This window comes from Eschrichtius robustus, chromosome 5 (assembly GCF_028021215.1).
Source record: "Eschrichtius robustus isolate mEscRob2 chromosome 5, mEscRob2.pri, whole genome shotgun sequence".
NCBI classification, from domain to species: domain Eukaryota; kingdom Metazoa; phylum Chordata; class Mammalia; order Artiodactyla; family Eschrichtiidae; genus Eschrichtius; species Eschrichtius robustus.
Genome location: NC_090828.1, coordinates 39218805 through 39241526, shown reverse-complemented (window position 1 = coordinate 39241526; position 22722 = coordinate 39218805). Strand labels below are relative to the sequence as shown.

The 22722-nt window shown below is 41.2% G+C and overlaps 1 protein-coding gene across 3 annotated transcripts in view; it reads right to left on the bottom strand.

Moving 5' to 3' along the window:
* Window positions 1–22722, bottom strand: part of HECW2 (HECT, C2 and WW domain containing E3 ubiquitin protein ligase 2) — a 407924-nt gene that overhangs the window by 113925 nt on the left and 271277 nt on the right. For all 3 annotated transcript variants that reach the window (XM_068544743.1, XM_068544742.1, XM_068544744.1), the window contains exons 8-13: window positions 21855–21955; window positions 20068–21417; window positions 18673–18768; window positions 9623–9773; window positions 8840–8943; window positions 7856–7980 (exon numbers count right to left, since the gene is read on the bottom strand). In XM_068544743.1, coding sequence (XP_068400844.1) covers window positions 7856–7980; window positions 8840–8943; window positions 9623–9773; window positions 18673–18768; window positions 20068–21417; window positions 21855–21955 — 1927 coding nt within the window. The remainder of the gene's footprint in view (window positions 1–7855; window positions 7981–8839; window positions 8944–9622; window positions 9774–18672; window positions 18769–20067; window positions 21418–21854; window positions 21956–22722) is intronic.

Genomic DNA, 22722 nt, shown 5'->3' with positions numbered 1-22722 from the left:
CTTGGATGTGATTTAAAATGTCCATTTTGATCATCCCTTCTCTAATCCAAAACTCCCTTTCCCAATCCTCTTGGTTGTTTCTTGTCTTATCTTCCTAGTAAAGAAATAAACACTCCATGGTCGGATGAATGATCAACTGATTATGAACTGAATTTCTTTGTGGAATTTTGTTAAAATATCACTCCTTAGAGCTTGACATGTTTTGTTTGGTTAAGTGCTTGAGGTGTTAGAAGTGAAAAATATTGAGAAGAGCCGAGGGGAACGTTATTGCCATTTGGCAACAGAATAAGAAAATGGTATGTGAACACTCAGTTCTTATCAATCAACCAACTTATCGATCAATTAATTGCAATCAATGCAAGTAATAACCAAATCTCTTTTCTTTTTCTGGCAGTTTTTTTTTTTTTTTTTTTTTTTAAGTGTTATGGTGATCATATGCCCAGGATTACCTGGGCCAGTCTTGATTTACTCTAAATCTGTTCTTTTCAATAACACAGGTAAGTATTGATACACTACTGCTAAAGAAAATCTATCTTTCATATTCCAGAAATCCTTCATCAAGAATAGGTATTCTGATTTCATGCTTGGAAAATATCATCACTGCCTCCATAGCAAATGTATACAAAGGCTCACAAGGGAGCAGATGTGAGCATCTGTATATATTATTCACTAAACAAAATTTATCATAAACAACATCAAATAACATTGTTTCCATAAGATATATGCTGGGATATGGAAACAGTCTTGTCTTACGCAGGTGTTTCACAATATTTTTAATCATAAGGGATTTTACATTTTTCTCATCTAGCTAAAGAGTAAAATGGAGGGAAAACTGAACTTATTGACAAAACTAACTAAACTATCAACTCATCTACCTTGCAATAGCGGGAATTTCTGTCGTATACGAATATATTTAAGTATTTTGGAGAAATATATTTCTTCATTAAGTAGTAAGGAGTGTATAAGATGGAATTAATGTATTTCTAGAGAGTTTATTAAAAGCCGAAGTAATAATTATTTGGCATGTATGTTGGAAACATTATTCAGTTGCATATAATGACATGTATTTATGTATGACAATTATTAGACAAACACAGTCATACCAACTATAAAAGACATGACACTAACAATAAATCTTGAATTATCAGGAGAAATGGTTTACCAAGACAATTTTGGAAGCAATCTGATCATAACCAGAAGAGGGCAGTAGTATATATCTTAAAGCAACAACCACGCAAAAACAGAAAAAAAAAAATCCCAATATTTTGTTCCTCAAGTTTTCCTTTAGAGTTATGACACCTATATATCTACTTAATTTTGTTCTTCTCAATAAAGATGATTAGGTATCACCAAAAAACTATTAGAACTAATAAATGAATTCAGCAAAGCTGTATGATACAAGATTAAAATACAGAAATCTGTTGCTCTTCTATACACTAATAATGAACTAACAGAAAAAGAAAGCAAAAAAAAAATCTGTTTAAAATCACATTAAAAAGAGTAAAATACCTAAGAATAAACTTAACCAAGAAGGTGAAAGACTTATACTCTGAAAACTATAAAAGATTGATGAAGGAAACTGAAAATACATAGAAATGGAAAGATCTTCTGTATCCTTGGATTGGAAGAATTAACATTGTTAAAATGTCCATGCTACCCAAAGCAATCTACAGATTTAATGCAATCCCTATGAAATACCCATGACATTTTTCATAGAACTAGAACAAAAAACCCTAAAATTTATATGGAACCACAAAAGACCACAAATTGCCAAAGCAATCTTGAGAAAAAAGAACAAAGCTGGAGGTATCATGCTCCCTGACTTCAGACTATACACAAAGCTACAGTAATCAAAACAGACTGGTACTGGCACAAAAACAGACACACAGAGCAATGGAAGAGAATAGAGAGCCCAGAAATAAACCCACACACCTTGGGTCAATTAATCTATGACAAGAGGCAAGAATATGCAATGGAGAAAAGACAGTCTCTTTAATAAGTGGTGCTGGGAAAACTTGACAGCTACATGTAAAAGAATGAGATTAGAACTTTTCCTCATACCATACACAAAAATAAACTCAAAATGGATTAAAGACTTAAATGTAAGACTTGAAACCATAAAACTCCTAGAAGAGAACATAGGCAAAACACTCTTTCACATAAATCACGGTAATATATTTTTTTTGGATCTGTCTCCTAAGGCAAAAAAAATAAAAGCAAAAATGAACAAATGGGGCCTAATTAAACTTAAAAACTTTTGCACAGCAAAGGAAACCATCAACAAAACAAAAGACAACCTACTAAATGGGAGAAAATATTTACAAATAATATGACTAACAAGGGGTTAATATCCAAAATATATAAACAGCTTATATAGCTCAGTATCAAAAAAACAAACAACCCAATTAAAAACTGGGAAGAAGACTCAAATAGACATTTTTCCAAAGAATACATACAGATAGCTAACAGGCACAAGAAAGGATGCTCAACATCACTAATCATCAGAGAAATGCAAGTCAAAAGCACAATGAGATATTACACCTCACACTTGTCAGAGAGGCTATCATCAAAAAGTCTACAAATAACAAATGTTGGTGAGGATGCGGAGAGAAGGGAACTGTTGTACTCTGTTGGTGGGAATGTAAATTGGTGCACCCACTATGGAAAACAGTATGCTGGTTCCTCAAAAAACTAAAAATAGAAGTATCATATGATCCAGCAATTCCACTCCTGGGTATATATCCGAAAAAAACAAAAACATTATTTCGAAAAGATACATGCACCCCAATGTTCATAGCAGCATTGTTTACAATAGCCAAGATATGGAAGCAACCCAAGTGTCCATCAACAGATGAATAGTTAAAGAAGACACAATGGAATATTACTCAGCCATAATAAATAATGAAATTCTGCCATTTGCAACAATGTGGATGGAACTAGGGAGTATTATGCTTACTGAAATAAGTCAGACAGAGAAAGACAAATACTGTATGTTATCACTTATACATGAAATCAAAAAATAAAACAAACAAATATATATAACAAAACAGAAACAGACTCACAGATATAGAAAACAAACTAGTGGTTACCAGTGGGGAGAAGGGAGGGGGAGGGGCAAGATAGGAGTAGGGTACTAAGAGATACAAACCACTATGTATAAAATAGATAACCAACAAGGATATATTACACAGCACAGGGAAATAGCCATTATTTTGTAATAACTTGAAATGGAGTATAATCTATAAAAATATTGAATCACTATGCTATACCCCTGAATCTAATGTAATATTGTAAACCAACTATACTTCAACAAAGAGAAATCACAAATTGCACACCGTAAAAAGATGGTAGCTTGAAATTGGCCACAGTGGGAATGTTAACACTAAAGAAATCGGTAAATGCAAATCAGGCCTTGATATTGTTTTATGGGCTGTCTAGACTAAGAGTGAGTAAACTATAGACTCATGGGCTGACTTGCTAACCAAGTTTTATTGGAATACAACCACATCCATTCATTTACATGTTGTCCTTGGCCCAAAAGCTGAAAATATTTACACTCTGGCCCTTTCCAGAAAAAGTCTACTGACTTTTTCTAAATAATAAGTTCTAGGCTTAAGAAATTGGTAAAGAAAATAAATGCTAATAATACAGATTAAAGTTCAAATTGTGCTGTTACATTGCAAATAGCGCATGCACGTGCGCACAGACAGACAATGAAGAAAAATAAGTCCAATATTCAAACACTATTATCTAGCTAAACAAAGAAGGTGCTGGCCTCATTGACAAAAGAGTGTGAAGAATGTCAGCTCTCCCTCCAGGATATGTGCCATATTCATCCACCTGTCACCATCTCCACTGCTGCTGCACTAGTCCAAGTCCCTTCCATGTCTCACCACAGCGCCTTTTCACTTGTTTCCCTGGTGCCGATCTTGCCTTCTAAAACCCATTCTCAACACAGTAGGTAGAAGAAACTTTAAGAAATCAAAACTACACCCCCACAGGAACCCCCTTTAGAATAAAGCCCATTTAGAATGAAGCCCAAACTCCTTGCCAGATCACACAAGCCCTACATTTTGAAGCCCTGCTCACCTCTCTGACCATACTATGTACCACATCAAACTCATTCCTGTCCTCAAGCCTTTGCTCTTCTTTGGCAAGGAATGTTCTTCTCCAAGACCTTTGCCTTTCTGGCTTCTTGACATTGTACAACAGCTTGAATATGGCTCCTTGGAGAGGCCTTGCCGTCCACCTGATCTAAACCAGCATCTGCAGTACCTTGGCCCCAAGTCACCCTAGCCCAGTCACCTGTACTGTCTCAGTTGCCTCATGACACATTTCACTGTCTGCATTATCTTTTCTTGTTCACTAGTTGATCTTTATTCCACTGTATCCTGAGAGTCTCGAATGTACTAGGCAAATCGTAGGCATTTAATAATTATTGGTTGAATGAATGCATGAACAAATGAACAAAGGAAAACTCGTGTTACCTGACCCCAAGTCCAAAGCTCTTCCCACCACAGCATGACACTTTCTGTTTTAGACTGACAACTCTGAATGTTATCCCATTCTTCCTTGTATGAAAGCCTACGATCTCCTAGAATTGTTGCATACACGAGTTTAGGTTCCTGTAACCTGGCTTCTGCTTACCTTTCCAGGCTCAGATCTGACTTTCACTAGTGTTCTATGCTCTCTGCACACCAGCAACACCAAACTGCTGTACTAGTAATTCGGTTTCAGTACTTCTATAGTAATTACAAAGACAGCCCTGCAACTTCATGGATCTCTTGTTTTGTAAATGCTGCTCCTTCTACCTAGAGAGCTCTGGCCCATCTTATTTCTAGGGCAAGTTCCTATTCAATCTTTAAAACCTATCAGTCTTTAAATCCTATCCCAAATGCAAACCCAGCTATGACTCCTCCCGTAGGCCTTCTCCCCAGAGTTAATCACGCACCCCAGCAGGATGTCTTCTACAGCCTTCCATTACAGCACTTACAACTCTGCTCATTGCATTGGAATGTGTTTTCAAGTCTGGGGTTCCAAAGCCCACAGTTGCTGTCAATTTTGTATCTCTAGGACTTAGTGCCTGGTATACAGTAGGGAATAAACAACTGTTGCTACATTGAATGCCTCTTGCATGAAATCTGAGAACAGCCTTCTCCCAAGTCCTCTCTCTTCCAAGATAAACCTATAAACCATGAGATAATGATCAGTATGTTAACTGATCAATCAATATGTGCATACTAATGGCCTCGCCAACAGCTCCTGGTGATTGGACTATGCTGACTTCTACTTTTCCCAACAGTCTACTCTATTTTTCCTAAGGCATATAATCTGTCTGGTTAAATTCAAAATGTTCTTACATTCCCTTAACAAGCCTCTCAAGAGTCCTCTTCTTCAGTTTCTATTCTATTTACCCACCAAAGCCTGCCAACTCTCTGCCTGTGATTCTCTCACGCTGGATCCTTCCTCATTATTTCCTCACCTCCTAGTCTAGGCTCTTATCAGCTCCAGCCACGACAAATGGGTTAAATACAGCTGGATGTCTGTGGCCAGGGTCTCCCCCCTGCCCCCGTTCTAAAGCTCTCCAGGTGCAGCTAAGACAACCTTCCCCTAATTAAAACCTCCAGGAAGCCGCTCCCTCAGCCCTCAGAGACTTGCAGGACAGTGCCCGCCTTGCCCGCCCTGTTACCCCCAGCACCTTGCAGAAACACAGAGCTCCTTCTTGATGCCTCCACACCTAGTCCAGTTTCGAGCTGTTTACTTGCGCGTTAGCTGACCCAGCAAGATGAACTCCTGTGTCAGACCAAAGCCCTACAGGTGTTTCTTGTTTGTTCTTTTTCCCATCCCTAACAGCCAGTTTTTCACCAAGTCATGTCGACTCTACCTTCAAAATAGCTCTTGAGCCCGTGCACTTCTCTCCATCTCCACGTCAACACCAGTATTCCAGCCATCACTGCCTTTCCCTTGGACCATGAAGATCCTCCGTTCTCATCACCCTGCTTCCACCCTTGCCTTTCTATGCTCTCCAAATCCAAGCACGTCACACTCTAAGTGCATGATGGCTTCCCACTGCTCAGAACAGAATCTAAATCCCCTGCCATGTCCCACAGGCAGATCTATGATCTGGATCTTGCTGACTTTCCAACGTAGTATCACACCACCCCCTCTTTCTATCACTACACAGCAGCCCCTCTGCCCTCTTCTGAGCCCTGGGGCCCCTGCACTTCCTGTTTCAACTGCTTGAAATGAGCTTCCCCTGGCTTTTCCCATGGTTGATGATTTCTCATCTTTCAACTTCCAACTCAAAAACTATTTCTTCAGAGAGGTATTCTAGAACCATCTTTCTAAGGTAGCCTTCATTCTCTGTCCATTCTAGGATAAGAACTTGATCTTATTGCCCACTGTGTCTGCAGCACCTACCATAATTTCTAGCATAAACCGTGTTTTAAGTCATATTTATTGGATGATTAAAATAACTCACTATGCATATAGGACATGTTTCCCACTTCTGTCTTTGCTCATGCATACCCTCCACCTAGAAGGCCCTCCTACTCCTTTCTTTTTTAACCAACCAGTGTCCGTTATTTATTCTGTGAGACAATTTAAGATTTACATCACAAAGAAATGCTTTCTAACCAACTTTCCTATCACACTCTAATTTTTTTCTTCACACACACACACGCGCACGCGCCAAAACACAAGTTTTGGCTTAAACTATATAATATTTTCAAACACTTCTCTTTTCTTCTAGAAATGTTTGAGATAAATATCATGCTCAGGACCAGAGAACAGGTATGTAACATTTTCCACTGTCACCCCATGGACTTCATATACCCTAGTGCCTCCAGGAGGTTCACACTTCCTGAGTAAAATTAAAACCTCCCATTCCAGACGGTAATTCCAAAATAAATGTGGGAAAGGGGCACATGAATAGAGCTGGAGAAACTGACTGTCATGAGGACTTAATGGGGTGGGGATTGGGAGCTAGCGAGGGGTTTCTTGGTTAAGGAACCAATTTCAGGAAAGGGGTAGAATTTATGTTAAAAGTCAAGACTGGGGGAAATGAAAGAAAACAAGTAAAGGAGACAGTCAAAATGATTTCTCTCTATTTAAACAATGATTAAAAGGCTGACTTTTTTATAACCTTCTGGTTAACAAAAGGTTGATTCTTTTAGCTGATGCTAACATTTTTAGGCCTCTCGCAGAATTACAGAGGGAGGGTTTCTAAAGAATAGACATATTAGTAAAAGGAGGGAAATTTAAATCTACTTCATCCTAAACACATCACCATTCCCCCTCCTCCCACTACCCCTCCCCCCAAAAAAATTCTGATCTCCCATACAAACCTCATGTATCTTTAAAATATTCCTCTATTTATGGATTTATTTTTTTCAGATTACAGCAATGTATACATTTTATATTCATTCTTTCTTTTGGAGAGCCCGTACCAATATCTCAAAGCTCAATCCGACCAACGCCTGTTGTCAGTTCTCAGATATTTGGTTATACTTGTGCACGCAAAACAAGGTGGTCTTTAAGAGCACAGACTCTGGAGTCAGCATCTCTGGGATTTTAACCCCAGCAATCCCACTTAGTAGCTGTATAAACTTGAGCATGTTATTTAAGCTCTCTGTGCCTCAGTTTCTTCATCTGGAAAAATGGAAGTTTTATCTAACTCATAGGTTTGTTTGGGCTAAATGGGTTAAGCCATGGGTAGTGCTTAACACTGAGCATGGAACACATGTGGTGCTCGGTAAACTTAGCTATTTTCATTCTTACTCTTACGACGTAAACGAGGATAATTTCCTTCGGCTTGGTGCTCTTTCCCTCACATCCTCTCGGATTTGATACTCACAGGGTTAGAATGCAGCACGGTGAAGAACTCTGGGCTGATGAGGAACTTCACGGGGGGAGACTGTAACAGCAACGTGAGCCTGGATCTGGAGGTAGAGTGGGGCGGGACGTTCTCCCGTCGGAAATCTAGACGGGGCAGACCACAGAGGCTTTCAGGGAGGTCTCTGCACGTGCTAGAAACATCTACTCACTTCCGTCTATATTTTAAAACAACACCTATATCGTTTGTTATTATTTTAATCCCCCACTTTTTTCTTTTCTGTAAATTCATGCATAAAACCCAATTGCTCTCCATCACATTAAAATGGAATTCAATAATATTTCTAGTCATATTAACATTTTTTAAAATAAATTTATTTTTGGCTGCATTGGATTTTGGTTGCTGCGGGCTTTCTCAAGTTGTGGCGAGCGGGGGCTACTCTTTGTTGCGGTGCACAGGCTTCTCATTGCGGTGGCTTCTCTTGTTGTGGAGCACTGACTCTAGGCACATGGGCTTCAATAGTTGTGGCACACGGGCTCAGTAGTTGTGGCTCGTGGGCTCTAGAGTGCAGGCTCAGTAGGTATGGCACACAGGCTTAGTTGCTCCGTAGCATGTGAGATCTTCCCAGACCAGGGCTCGAACCTGTGTCCCCTGCATTGGCTGGCGGATTCTTAACCACTGTGCCAACAGGCAAGTCCCCACTATTAACATTTTAATGCATCCTTAGATTTTACAAGTAATCAGATTCCATCTTTTTCTACTATCCCACAGATCCAGAGATTAAAGAATTTATATCCTGTTTGGTTTTGTGATTCTTTTCTTAGTACTAATAAAAAGCTGAGGATTAGAAGAGGTGTCTGGTGAGTTCGACTTTTTGAGTTGAATTACCTGGTCTTAATGAAGATCAAAAGTCCTTTTAAAGAAAGCTTCATTTCTTGGAAATCCTTACTTACTCGTTTTCTATTTTTGCGAGATTACAAAACAAACCAACCCAAAGGCTCTTACCTGCACTGGCTTGGTGAAAGTCGGCTTCCTCCCCTGCCCCATCAATCGCATTGCTATTTTCCTCAGGCCTCTCGTTAGTCATGGTTCTGCGGATACTCTGGTATCTAAAATCAGGAGCCTAGAGTTACAACACAGCAGCCTCTAAAACACGGGGCTCAACTGCTCCCCAGAGCCCAGAATTTTTCACCACCTTCCCAGCCTTGACCATTTCCTCCCCAAACCCCCATCCCCTGACCTTCTGGGCCATCTGTTAAGTAAATCCATTGGATTTAATTTCTTCTGTCCATAGTCTGTGGAACATTTTCTTAACAAATAAATAAAACTTTAAAAAACATTGTGGCCTTTAACCAAAGAAAACTAAATTCCTATATTGTTAAAGAAAAGAACAACTTGTGTTCCATAGCAATTAGTTTTTGGAAAAGAAGGACAGATTTTTAAAAGCTTAGGTAACTAATAAAGATGCATTACGAACCAAGATTCTAGATATTTAAAAAGCTATCTGGCTTCAAATGACAAGTGTATATGCTCTGTTTTACTAAAAATCAATGCCTTGGGTTGACTAAAGGGGTCATCATTACTTATTTCCTCTCTAGTTTCTAAGCAAGCTGTGGCTGTGTGTGCGCTTATTCATTTTTAACCAAGAGACATTCAATGAAGTCTATGAATCGAGAGAAGCGACAGCTCCACCTTCATGACAGGACACCCAGAGATGAAAGAGGCCACCGTGTTTTCCATTTTGCACTGTGTAAACATCAGCCCAACCACAGAACCGCCCACGCTCACCGCCGGTTCAGCTGTTCCATCTGCTGTATGGAGTTGGACCTCTGCAGCACCTGCGGGGCAGGGGGAGCTGTGGGCCGCTGCCAAGTCGTGGTTCTGTTTACGTGATCCACGTAGAAGATCCTGCCGTGGCTGTCAATGCGTGCCTCCCAGTCTAAACAGCAGCAGTGCACGGAGAGGGATTAGGAGGAGCGGCTGAAGCCATTAATGTGGCTCATCAAGCAGCACATGTTTTCTCCCTGACGTGCTATACTTTGGGGCTAATAACATACACCTGGCTGCATAATCCAGCACCTCCCCCCAAGTCCACTCCAGAATCTGTTTGACCAGTTAGTAAAACAGCTCCTGTGTGCATAACCAACCCCTTAAAGAATCCCTGAATGTAGGGGATCCTCCCAGATCCGCCCACAATGCTCATCCTTCACGTATGAGCGCCAGTGTTTAAAAATTACTAGTTGGTATCATAATACTTCAGGTATTCACATCAAAATTGGTACTGATGTTTATTTTCACCAAAACTTGATTTTTCTGGGTTTTTTTCCAACTTAGATGAAAGACTCACAGCTGGAAATTTCCACGTGTATATTTACACACAATTTTAGTAGATGTAGTCTTCGGAAGAAAGGAGTGCTAGCTTAGTCATCAAACAGTATCATTATCTACAAACTTCCATTTACACTTTCCCAAAGAGGAATACATTTTCAGAGCAAGGTTAATGACTGTCTCCAACCTCAAATAAATACAATGTTTTAAAAGATTATTTAATTTTATGCTTAAGCAATCTCATGAAATGTGTTAGTCTTTGTCAACAAATATGTAAGAGCATGTTCAGTAAAAACAGCAAGCAGAGTAGTCTTCAGGGCCAGCCAGCCCACCTCTGTGAATCCTCTAAAAGGCCATTCCCCTATAAAAATAAGCAGAGCGTGAGCTGATCTTTACAAAAGGCAACAATTTTTAAATTGATTGCAATTGGGAAGGGTAATTTATATAGGAACATATGAAAACAGCAGAGATCTATTCTTCAACCAGGAAAGTTCTTTATACATTGCTATTTCTATGACAAATATGTTTTGAAATTAATAAGCACCTTTCTCTTGAGCAGCTCTGTTAATTTCAAAACTCTCCATGTGATCACACAGCTTATCAGCAGACACCATGGGTCTAATCCTAGAGACCAGGATGAAAGCATGTTTGCTCCTGACCAGCTACGGCATTTACTCTGGAGGTGAACGGAACAAGTATTCCAACAAAGTCCTTAGGATTGCAAAAACCTGCACGGTAGATCCCAGCCAGCACCAGAAGACCACTGAAGACTGCCTCAGCTGGGAGTGGAAAGATTTCTTTTTGTTGATTTCAGCCAATCATAATTTATGACACATGGCAAGGGAAAGAAAAATTTTCCGTGAGGAAAAGCACCACACAGACAACAAATAACTCCGTGTCACTCATGCTCCAAGGTAACACGGACTCACAATAAAGCAGGCTGCCAAGAATGAATTATTCGGGCACAGCTACAATCCCATCAGTAGGACGTTTCCAAAAGACCTCCTGCTCAGCCTGCCTACGCTGACAAACAGTAAGTACATAAAGGCATTTTCAGGAACCATCTTCTAAAACCTCTGATCCATTCCATTGTTTTGCTCTGCTCCTCGCATACTTTCCCATCTCAAGGATTCTGAGAACAAGTATTCCCACTGCATTCCTCTCTCATTAGAGCCAGGATGATTCAAGCACATACTATATGTCAAATCAAATGCACATGGAAACAAATGACCATTCCTTCCCCCCAAGAATGGTTACAGTAGCATCCAATTTTTTTAAAAAATGTAGGCTAGGTCAATTAGGGATAAAAACAGAACAGAAACCAACTAAAGGAAGCAGAGAGAGAGAGATTCTGCCAAGCTCCCAAGATAAGGTTGTCACTACAACTTGGCTCTAAGTTTTCTGGCAGTTACAGCAGAAAAGAAAACACACTGTTGCATACTTTCCATTCTCTGACAAAAGAATATTAAAAAAGTATCTTCAAAGATGGAACTTTTTCCTTGAATAAACTATACAAGAATTTACCCCAAGAAATGTGACCTGTATGTGGGCCACATGGGTAGGAAAATGGAGGAGGGGGTATCTCCAAATATATTCGCCACTGTGCCTTGCACATAGCATGTAATGAATGAACAAATAATTTAAATAACGTAAAGCTATTAAAAAATGATTCTTGTTATGGTTACCGGGGGGTCGGGGGGGAGGGAGAAACTGGAAGATTGGGATTGACATCAACACACTACTATATATAAAATAGATAACTAATAAGGACCTTCTGTATAGCACAGGGAACTCTACTCAATACTCTGTAATGGGAAAAGAATCTAAAAAGAGTGGATATATGTATATGTATAACTGATTCACTTTGCTGTACACTTAAAACTAACCCAACACTGTAAATCAACTATACTCCAATAAAAATTTTAAAAAATGATCTTGTATTCACTTTCCACAAAGGCCAGGAATAACCTTAATTTGTATTTCAATAAAGACATTTCTATGCAATGGGAAAAACAAGAAAACAAGGTCCAAAAATTTGCTTTCTAAGAATATGGGATGTTGGATGCACTTTGACTCTCCCTATCAAATATCATATCTTTAAATTGAGGTTGTTACTTAAGTCCCCATAAAGAGAAATGCTATACTGCTGGTTTCAAGTGGACAGTTGGCATTGAACTGGGAAAGACTGTTATGCTATTGGCTTATTCGTGAACTACATATCTACTCTTACCCAAGCGGTCAATACCCTTCCATCCAGGCAAGACAGCAGAGGTGCCTGTAGGAAGGTCAGTCCTCTATCATTATCTATTCGTGGGGGTGGGGGTATGGCTGCTTTAATATCTTATAAGTATTTACGTGAGGCCTGGTTTGTTCTTGGTTAAGAAAGCATATGAGAACACATGGCCTGGTATCAGTTTCTTTCACAGACAATGCTAAAATCACACAGGCAGGGTTAGAAGACTAGGATCTTGGCATTTACTTCCCTGTCTTGCCACACTGTAAACTGGGGTACATAATCAGTGTGCAGTGAGACTGAGAGCAATGTGTTGTGTGTGTGTGTGTGTATGTGTGTGTGTGTGTGTGTGTGTGTGTGTGTGTGTGTGTAATGCACTAGATTAGCAAGTAGAAGGCCTGTATCTGGCCATGGCTTTGTCATACCTTTGCTACATGACCTTCAACAAATTACTACACCTCTATGGCCCACAGTTTCTTTACCTAAAAAATGAGAAGACAGAGGTAAACATTGCTAAGGTCGCTTTCAGTTCTAAAATAACATGAATCTGCAATGACACCCATTTTATCACATTACGTTCAGGAAGGACCTAGCAACATCTTATGTCTAGGCCAGAATTTCCAAAATAGATTCTAAGTTAATTAAGCCTTTGGGGCCAGGGGCTCTGGGGTCCTGAGGAGTAGGGCTGCTGAACCACCTGCCAACCCCACTTTAAACACTGCAGCTCCAACATTATCTGTTGTGCATATTAGTCTTCCACATAAGATTTCACTTCCATAAAGAGCTTCACAGCAATGATAAAGTTTGAAAACTATTATCTAGAGAATGTTTCTCAAGGTGTGGGACTCTGACAGTATGTGTCAGAATCACTGCGAGGATCAATCAAAATGCAGATGCCAAGGACACGCCCCAGCTCTTCAAAATCAGACTATCTGAAGCCAGGACTCAGTTATCTACACTTTGAACAAACTTCCCAGGTGATTCCTAGACACACTAAAATTTAAGGAACACCGACGTAAATTAACAAGAACTTAAAACAGCAGCTAACTTACGGGACAAACCCATGGAGCGAATGCTGGATTTCTTAGAGGTCACGAAGTGCGGGCTCGCGAGAAACTAAATTTCAGCCTCAATACCCCAAACTGAAATCCAGGAGCAAGTGGACACTTAAAAGACACCCTGAGATTCAAATATAATAGCCCTTTAATGTGCTTCCTTGAGCACAGGGTTATTTGCAGGGTGAGGGCCGACCTTCCCAGTCATCTGGCACTCCACCCTGCAACTTGGTGCTTGTGTGCCAAACTTCACCCTTCCCTGCTCAGGCCCAGCTGGGGCCAGAGGGCAGCAACAGTTGCTAGGTCTGGGGCAGGTGGCTGAGAATCGTTCCTGGGAAGGTGAGGAGGCAGTGCATGCTGGGAGATAAGTATCTAAGGCCCCACTATGTGCTCCATTGTTTCGCCAGCCTTCATTTACCAAATTTAAAAATAAAGTTACTAAGAATTTCAAGATGATGACATTCTGAGTGTGAGGTTTCGTGCAACTGTACTATTGATATGGTATTATTTTCTTCTGTTCTGGGGTAAAGTGTAGATATAGCACAAATATATATGATGCCAAGATCAATGGATCATGTGGGTCATTTCAGAGAGTCATTTTTTAAAAAACAGTTAAGGACATTAAGCAAGAAATAGGTATATAAATAAGCAGGGAAAAGATATGGAAGGTTTTACAGCAGTTTTAAGTGGTTTCCCTTGAGTTTGATTATTGAGTAATTAATATTTTCTTTTGGCTTATCTGTACTTTATAATGGCTCTAAAATAAACATGTATTGATTTTATAAGAAGAAAAAATAAATTATAATAATTTTTATTTAAAAAAAAAAAACAAATATAATAGCCCCCTTTAAATAGCTGGACATTAAGGGTAAGTCAGAGAGTTAGCATGAAAATCTACGCCAAGCCACTGTCACAGCATTAATCCCAGATGCAGGGAGGCAGAGCCGGGCAGGTCTTAGATATTTTCAACTTTTACAATCAATATATGTGGGCAGGGGTCATCCTTATGGCCCCTCTTCATCTCATCACTCTTCTTTCTCGCTCCTCTCAAACTAGACCTTGGTCTCCACTGGACCACCCAGGTGATTAGATGAAGACGTGAACACATCTCAGTGAGTGCTGAGACCGGGAAGAAGGTCAGTGTCTAGACAGGATGAATCACATATCAGGGGAAGCCAGCACTGAACTGTCTACTACGTAACTCAAAGCGGTGAGAGGACTGTGAGTAGGGAGCTGACCTGGTTGGAACTGGACTGAGGAAAATGAAGTACCTGAATATTGTGAAGTAAGTTTATAAACCCACTGTAAAAATTATAATAACCGTGGTATCCTCACCAAAATGGTGAGATGATGAAGTTACAATAAACTAAAGGTACTTTTAAGGAAAAAAGCTTTGTAATAGATGCCAGAAATCAGTGTTTAATGGATTATTTTTTCCTTATTTAAACACTCAAAGAAGTATGATACCATTTGTATAAAGTACGAAAGTAAGTTAAACTTGTCTATGCTCTGGGGAGTCAGGACAGTGGGTCCCCTTGCCCTTCAGGAGTGGGGGTTGGAGACTGGTAGCGGGGCACAAGGGGCCTCCCAGGGACCACAGATGTGGTGCTGATTGCCCAGGTGGGCACAGTTTGGGAGAATTCAGCAGGCTAAATGTGCTCTTTTCTGCATGTACATTATATTTGAATAAAAAGTTTTAAAAATCTCAAATAGCTGCATATTTTGGACCATAATATTCGATTTTTAAGGAAATAGCTTTCTTTTTCCATTTTTTAAAATTTATTTATTTATTTAGTTTTGGCTGTGTTGAGTCTTCGTTTCTGTGCAAGGGCTTTCTCTAGCTGCGGCAAGCGGGGGCCACTCTTCATCGTAGTGCGCGGGCCTCGCACTATCGCGGCCTGTCTTGTTGCGGAGCACAGGCTCCAGACGCGCAGGCTCAGCAGTTGTGGCTCACGGGCCTAATTGCTCCGCGGCACGTGGGATCTTCCCAGACCAGGGCTCGAACCCATGTCCCCTGCATTGGCAGGCAGATTCTCAACCACTGCGCCACCAGGGAAGCCCTAAGGAAGTAGCTTTTTAGATTAAAAGTGTGAATTTTTTTCTCCAAACTAACTTTTAGGTTCTAGAGAATAAGAGCCCCTAGCTTTAAACAGAGTAGAAATTCTATAAGATTAATTGTACTTTTCAGATTCATTACCTTCTTTTAAACCTTCATTTCAAAGGATGCTTTAATAACCAAAGTGCACAACCACAAAAAATGATAAACATCCCCCTGTGTTTTTCCAGAGTTACTCATTTGAACCCACTACATAAGTAATACACTAGTCCTAAAAATACGGCAATAAGCCTGGGATCCTATAAGAGTCCACTACGGACTGTTCATCCGGAATCTATTCCTATTCCTACCCTTTTGGGAGAAAAACACCTTTCAACAGTTTCCTGTTGTCTCCAGTGCAGCAATGGGTTAAGTCACAATTACACTGGAGCCAAAAAAGAAAAAAATAAAATAGTTTTTCAGAAGGGGGCTGAGCTGGCCATTTTTTTTCACTTATCCTAATGCTAAAAAGACCAAGATTCATTATGCTGATGACATTTTAATGGGCTTCAGCCCTGAACAACCTCCAGCTGCCAGCCTATCAATCACCTCAGAATAAGATACAGCAGGTTCTTAAGGCACTCAATTTAAGGCACTGCCCTTAAAACACAATATAATGCAGTTTCAGAGAAGCCCCCAAACCCTCTAATTTCAGGTGATGCTTGTGCCTAATAGATAACATACCAAAATATATCACCACTCTGCCACTAACCAAGCTTTCAAAACTTACATTCATCTACCTACACAACAATCCCTACCATTCTAATCTTAGATCATAGAGTAGAAAAAAATGTTTGAGACTCTGTCTCAACTTTTACTAGCATGGAATCTTAAACAAGTTACTTAATTTATCTGGGCTTCAATTTCTCCATCTATAAAGTGAAAGAATCAGATTATTTGATTTCTACCCATCAATCTATAAATTACGGATAAGACCTGCTTGACCTACTTCACAAAATTGTTACAAAGAATTTTTTTTAAAAAGCTAAAAATTCTTTGTAAACTGTGAAGCACTATACAAGTCTGAGGTATTATAGAAAATAGTGTTAAAAGTATAATCCCTAACCTTAAAATAATTCAGCCAGGTCATTTAAGAGACAGGCCAATCTGCATACTCCAAGTAGATGCCCCTTAGCTGAGCCTCCTGAGAGACAATATGTGAACGCAGAATGCCACAGCTCTGAGTTAAGAGGCATGGCCAGAGACAGTAGCAGAGCTGCCCAGTGAGGCAAGGAAGGCAGAGAACTGGTTCGGGCAGGACACACAACTAGCACAGGCAGCCAAGTGATTAAATAGACTGTCAAAAGATGAGACCGACTGAGAATAGAAGAGGGCAAAGCAGTGTGAGGACAGAACAGTAATCAGGTATGCTCAGACCATAATCTGTAATTGGTCCATGATAATGGAAATCCCCAAATCTGCAAGTTGCAAGTTGCACAAGAGGGAACAAATCTTAAGAATTCCTCCCCCTTGCCGTTCATCAGTTACTCATTAAATTGGATATACTACTACGGTGCTTTTTTTTCCTTTTGGATATATTAACTTATTAAAATGAACTGCCAATTGTTTATTTTTTTAAATCCTAAAATTTAGTATTATATCTGTGTAATGCAAATACCAGTGTTTAAACAAATGCATGGAAACAGCACAAATAGTGGTCATAATTTCAGCAGGAAAGTACCTGTCTTTATTAAATACAATCTAGAGACCAAAACTGTGAATCCAACAAAATTCAGAGCAATTGGATGTGGCCAGGAGGATGCCATTTATCCATACACTGATGCAATGCTATGCCTCCTGTCCAGGTGCCTGAAACTCTGATTACTTACTATTAATCCACATACTCATGTAAACAAAACTCTCCCAGAATTCTCTCCTGGTGTTCCTAATTCATTTCTCTCCAATTATGTCTAAATATCACCCAGGAATACTTTTCTTTTCTGCCTCTAATATTTTCTCCAAGGGTAAACAGTAAGGAAGTTTTCCCCTCCACCTGCTTAAGATGACACAATGGTTAATTAATCTCTTGGATGATTTTTAAAAACTGCTTAAAATATATGTTTCCTATGAGTAACCACCCTCAGTTATCCAAATATATGAACAAGGGGAGGATCTGTGCACAACAGTATTTACAAATGATTAAGTCAATATTTTGCCAAATTGTACAGAGCACCATTCAGCTCTTTTGTCAGCACTCACCAAAACTAACCACTCAGCATTTTAGCCCTTTAAATGCATACTGCCCCCGCTCTATGTCCCACCATTTTTAAAACACAGAGGGCCAAAAGCATCCACTTCTTGCCATGATCACATATAAGATGGGTGAATAGAGAAGGTGAATAAGAAGGAAAAGCAGTAAGGCAGAAAGATCTATTTTCCAATGTGTTCTTAAAAACAGTATTTACTGAGCTTGATCACTGTTCTTCAAAATGCTTTGCTCTCACAGAGTAATATTGCTTTAAGGGATTCTAGAAATTTAAATAGAGTTTAAATTACATTCAGACTATGATTGGCCATGGGCATCACTCAGCTCTTGGAGTTCAGGTCGCATAACTTTCCCACCAGCATTCCTAGTCCTCACCCATCTCTCCTTTAAGTGCTATGTGTTTCTTGAAAGCAAAAAAAAAAAAAAAAAAAAAAGAAATATCTCATGGTCCAGAAAATAGCAGACTAATTTCTGAAATTAATAACACTTCTCTGGACATCCCTAAGAAAAAAAACAGGATCCTGTAGTTAATGATTTAAAATGTTGTAAATGAATAAAAAGCAGTAATATTACCTAGAGCTAGGTTCTTCTAAGAGATTGTACCTATTTGTCTAATAATTGAAAATTCATACTGCCTTATGCAAACGTAAAATTTTTTCTATTATACGTCCTATTGTCCATAACATCTGGATCTCTTTTCCTTTAAAGTATTCACTTTCCCCCAGCTACCCTTTCATTTGGTGCAACTGTGCCACAGGGGAGTCTTCTGCTAAGCACTTTCCAGACTGTATCTGCTAAGTCACGTGGCAGCTCCCAGAACCCTATTTCTGGGGGACGGGGCATCCATCCTTTAGGTCCCGTGGGTCCTGTCACCCTTGAACCCTTTGATCAAGGTGAGCCCTTTAGTTAGCAGGTCCTCACTTGGTGGGAGAGCCTCGTCCACCCTCTGGTACCGGCTAACATCCTGGCGCACTGAAGGCAGTGATCGCAATGGCTGGTGGCCGTTGGCTTGAGAACCTAGGATTAAAGGTAAACAGTTACCTGGGTATTGTTTTCCCCTTCAGTGTCAAAACAGCCTTTGGAAAAAAAAACACCTAACAAAAATCCTGGGGCCAGTCTTTTGTCTCTCTTTTGTCTCATTTCCCATATGAGGACCCAGAAACAACAGAAGAGAATGGGAGGTGGATGCTTAGTCAGAAGTGGGTCTTCCAAGGAGATGTCGGTCCGTGCCCATTCCTCCCCCTCCCCCACCTTTTCCCACCCTGGCATCTGTCCTAGTCATGCACCAATGCTTTAGGGTCACACAATGACTGCAAGATAATGAGAAAAAAAAAAAAAAAACCAGTGGAGGAAGAAAAGAAGGGGATAGGTAGAAAAATAAGTTACAGAATAAGAAAATCATTTCTATTTCTGAGTCTATGCTACTTAGGCATGTGAAATTATACTCAGACTTTTTGATGCAGCTATAATAGAACAGTTTAAAGGGATCATTCTACTGAGCCACATTCATTGAGACATAAAACAAATTTTATGCATAAATTTGCATCCTCAAGACACTCAAACAGCTTGTTTTCAAGTGTCAGAATGCATCACCTAACTTAGTTGACATTTCTTGTACTGCAGAAGGCAGTATAAAAATATGACATTTGATGCAAAGCACATATTAACCTTCTGTTTTGAAGCTTCATGCAATAAGGAGCGAGTTAAGATGTTCCTGAACACCTCGCAGATAACACTAACGTAGATGCTTTCGGCCCGTTTGGTTTTGTATCTACAAACCCAGGTCGCGCCAGAGATTCATTATGTTTTTCCACGCTGTCCAGACAAGAGGACTGAGCCCCAGGCGCACTGAATGTGCTGGCGCGCGGCACGCATCCCAAGCCTCCAGGCCTGTGTGGACCAGGGGTGCCCCCACCCACCGGGCCACCTTTCTAGGGAGAGCAGGTGCCCGCACTGATGCAGAGCCTTGAGGTTCATTATCTAAGTTTGAAGACTGTTATTTGACAGGCCTCTTATTCCACCAAAAGAAGATCCATAGGGAGGGCGGGAGGGAGACGCAAGAGGGAGGAGATATGGGGATACATGTATACGTATAGCTGATTCACTTTGTTATACAGCAGAAACTAACACAGTATTGTAAAGCAATTATACCCCAATAAAGATGTTAAAAAGAAAAAAAAAGCTGTTGAACCCCAAGGAGAAGAATTCAGCTAATATTTGCCCTGCAGTACAATTTCCACTGAGGGACAAAAGCACAAGACTCCTCTCTGAGCGGGTACGCCTGAGCCACGAGCCACGTTGTCTTGTACATCCTACCTCCGGTGGCGCCCTCCTCCTGGGCAGCGGCCCCCTCACAAGCGCCTTGGGCATGCCCCGCGTCACGCTCTTCTTGGGGCGGGCTCTCAGCAGCAGCGGCAGCTCCCTCCAGGCTCCCCCTCCGCTGCCAGACCTCGCCCGCCTCCTCCTGGTCAGGTGAAGTGGCCGATCCTGCCCCTGGCCCTTCCTCCTCTCCACTGGGCACCTGCACTACAGGTAGAGAACCAGGAGTGCATACGGGACCCTGTGACGCTTCAGCGGGGCCACTGCTGGTGGGCTCTGCTGCACAGGCTCCATCTTCCTCCTCCTGAGAAGAAAAGGCTGGGGTTTCGGGAAACCGCGCGCTCTCAAGCGACGAGCACCGCGTCTCCACCGAGGACAGCTGCGTGGTAACGCTCTCATTGCAGGAGCTGTCGGCCCCTTCCAGGTCACTCTCGCCCTCGGGCCTGGTGCTGGCCTCGCTCACGCTCTCTGTCCTGGCAGGGTCACTGGGTTCTGTTTCCGAGGACACCTGGGAAGGCTCAGACCCCTGATCAAGGGACTCCGTCTCACTGATGGCTCTCCGGCTTCCCCCTGACGCGTCGGAAGTGCCCGTGTCTGCCCCACTCGTGGGCTGATCTACCTCCTGAGAGCCACACGGTTCAGTGCTCCCCTGGTCAGCGCTTGGTTGAGGCTCTAGAGCATTCTCACTTTCATCGGGGACCGGGCCTGAGGGTAAGGAGCTCTCCGCAAGCTCTGCAAGATTTTCTGGCTTATCCTCGAAGGAGGCAGCTTCATTGATGGAGCCTTCCTCATTCTCCACCGCGTTGTCTTCTGGCTTTGTCTGAGATGTCAGGCTCCCATCATCAGTTCTTGATGCCCTGCTAAACATTATCAACCCTCCTTCCTCCTCCAAGGAGGATGGATAACCCAGGTCTTGCTGGAACTCGTGGTCTTCTTCATCTGAGTCGATATGAAGCATTGCATTGAGTCTTGTGTCGGTGGGAAAACTACTCCTTAGTTTCGGAGAGGCTCCCATGGACCTTTCAGAACAAGTAGTTGCACCCGACCTGGAATGGCCATTGTGTTCAATAGCATCTAAATAATCATTGAGTGAATCCTGACGTCCTCTGGGAGGTGAGGTCCTTGAAGAAGTAGAGGTTAATTCTTCTGAGTCTATTTCCAGAGTAGAGCTAGTCCTGAAAGAATGCTTGGGGGTCCCATTAGCACTTTCCTCAGAAACTGGTCCATTGGAACAAACTGGGCTGTCATGATGGCCCCCTGGCATGTCCTCCTCATCAGAAGGGCTTCCTAGGTCTCCATTCACAGTATTGACTCCAAGTATTGTGCCAACAGCTTCTGGAGAAGCATCTGAAGGAGAAAACAGCATTTATAAAAACAAAGTAGTAATAACGAATGAACTTTTAATGTCCTATTCCTTTGCCACCAATCAGTTCAAAGAATTCAGCCATCCCACTGAGGTCTCTTTACAGTATCACCAACTTGCTAAGAGTTACTATTCACTACTAAACGAGTACATATATTGCTGGTCAGTTTGACATGTGAGGTTTACATGTTCACTACTGCCGGGAATTCCACATCCCAGTTTCCAAATACAGGTAAAACCTAAGAGAGATTTTTTGATAAACAGGCTTTTAAATCTGCTTGGAAAACTTCAGCAGGTAATCATTTGACAGCTATTTTATGTTCAGAACAGGATACAAACAATTCTGTTCAAATGTAAACTGACAACAGAGTAAGATTTAACAAGTTTTTCCTAGAGCAATATATTTATACAGGTATCTCACCTTCATGCACAGAAGATGTGACCTCCACTCTGAACTGGAGGTACCCACTCACATGGTCAGCTGGGAGCCTTCTGCCGAGGTTGTAGCTGAGCATCTGATCACTGCAAGAGGAGAAATGGTTCTTTCATCCTTACTACTCTGGTGTCAGCCTTCATCTTCTTCCCATAGGCCACCCCCTAAACCCCACATATTTCTCTTGAAACTTTCACACTCACAAGAAAATAAAAGGTCAAAGGCATGTTAAGAGTCAGTGTAATTTTGTTCATTTGTACAAATGAATACTTATAAACCCAGGGATAAAAGGGAATCTTGTCACAAGGAAAAGTATCAGTAAAGGCTGAAAATGCAATACTGTACAATATTGTTATGATTTTTTTAAAGGGCACTTATTTGCTCTCTCACTGTTAAGAGTGACCAGAGAAAGGGCATTTTAAAACCCATCAAGGAGCTGAGAAAGGCCTAAAATTTTGGGTGTTTTCTGACTCAAGTGTAAATGTATAGAAGGTCTGGTTCCTTAGCATTTAGCATGATAGGAGTTAGGTTCTAAAAAGACAGGCACAGGGAATTCCCTGGTGGTCCAGTGGTTAGGAATCCGTGCTTCTACTGCAGGGTACACAGGTTCCATCCCTGGTTGGGGAACTAAGATCCCGCATCCTGCACGCTGCACGGCCGGCCAAGCAAAAGAAAAAAAACAAAAGAGAGAGAGAGGCGCACAGGTAAGGGTTATCACATGGAGGGCACAGTGCTGTTGTATCCTGAAGAACAGGAGCAGGGAGTTAGGAGAGAGCAGCGTGAGAACAGGCCGGGCTCTGACAGCTGCTCCAGCTGTGTGAGAGGCAGGGGGCTGCTGCACCTCCCCTTCTTCACC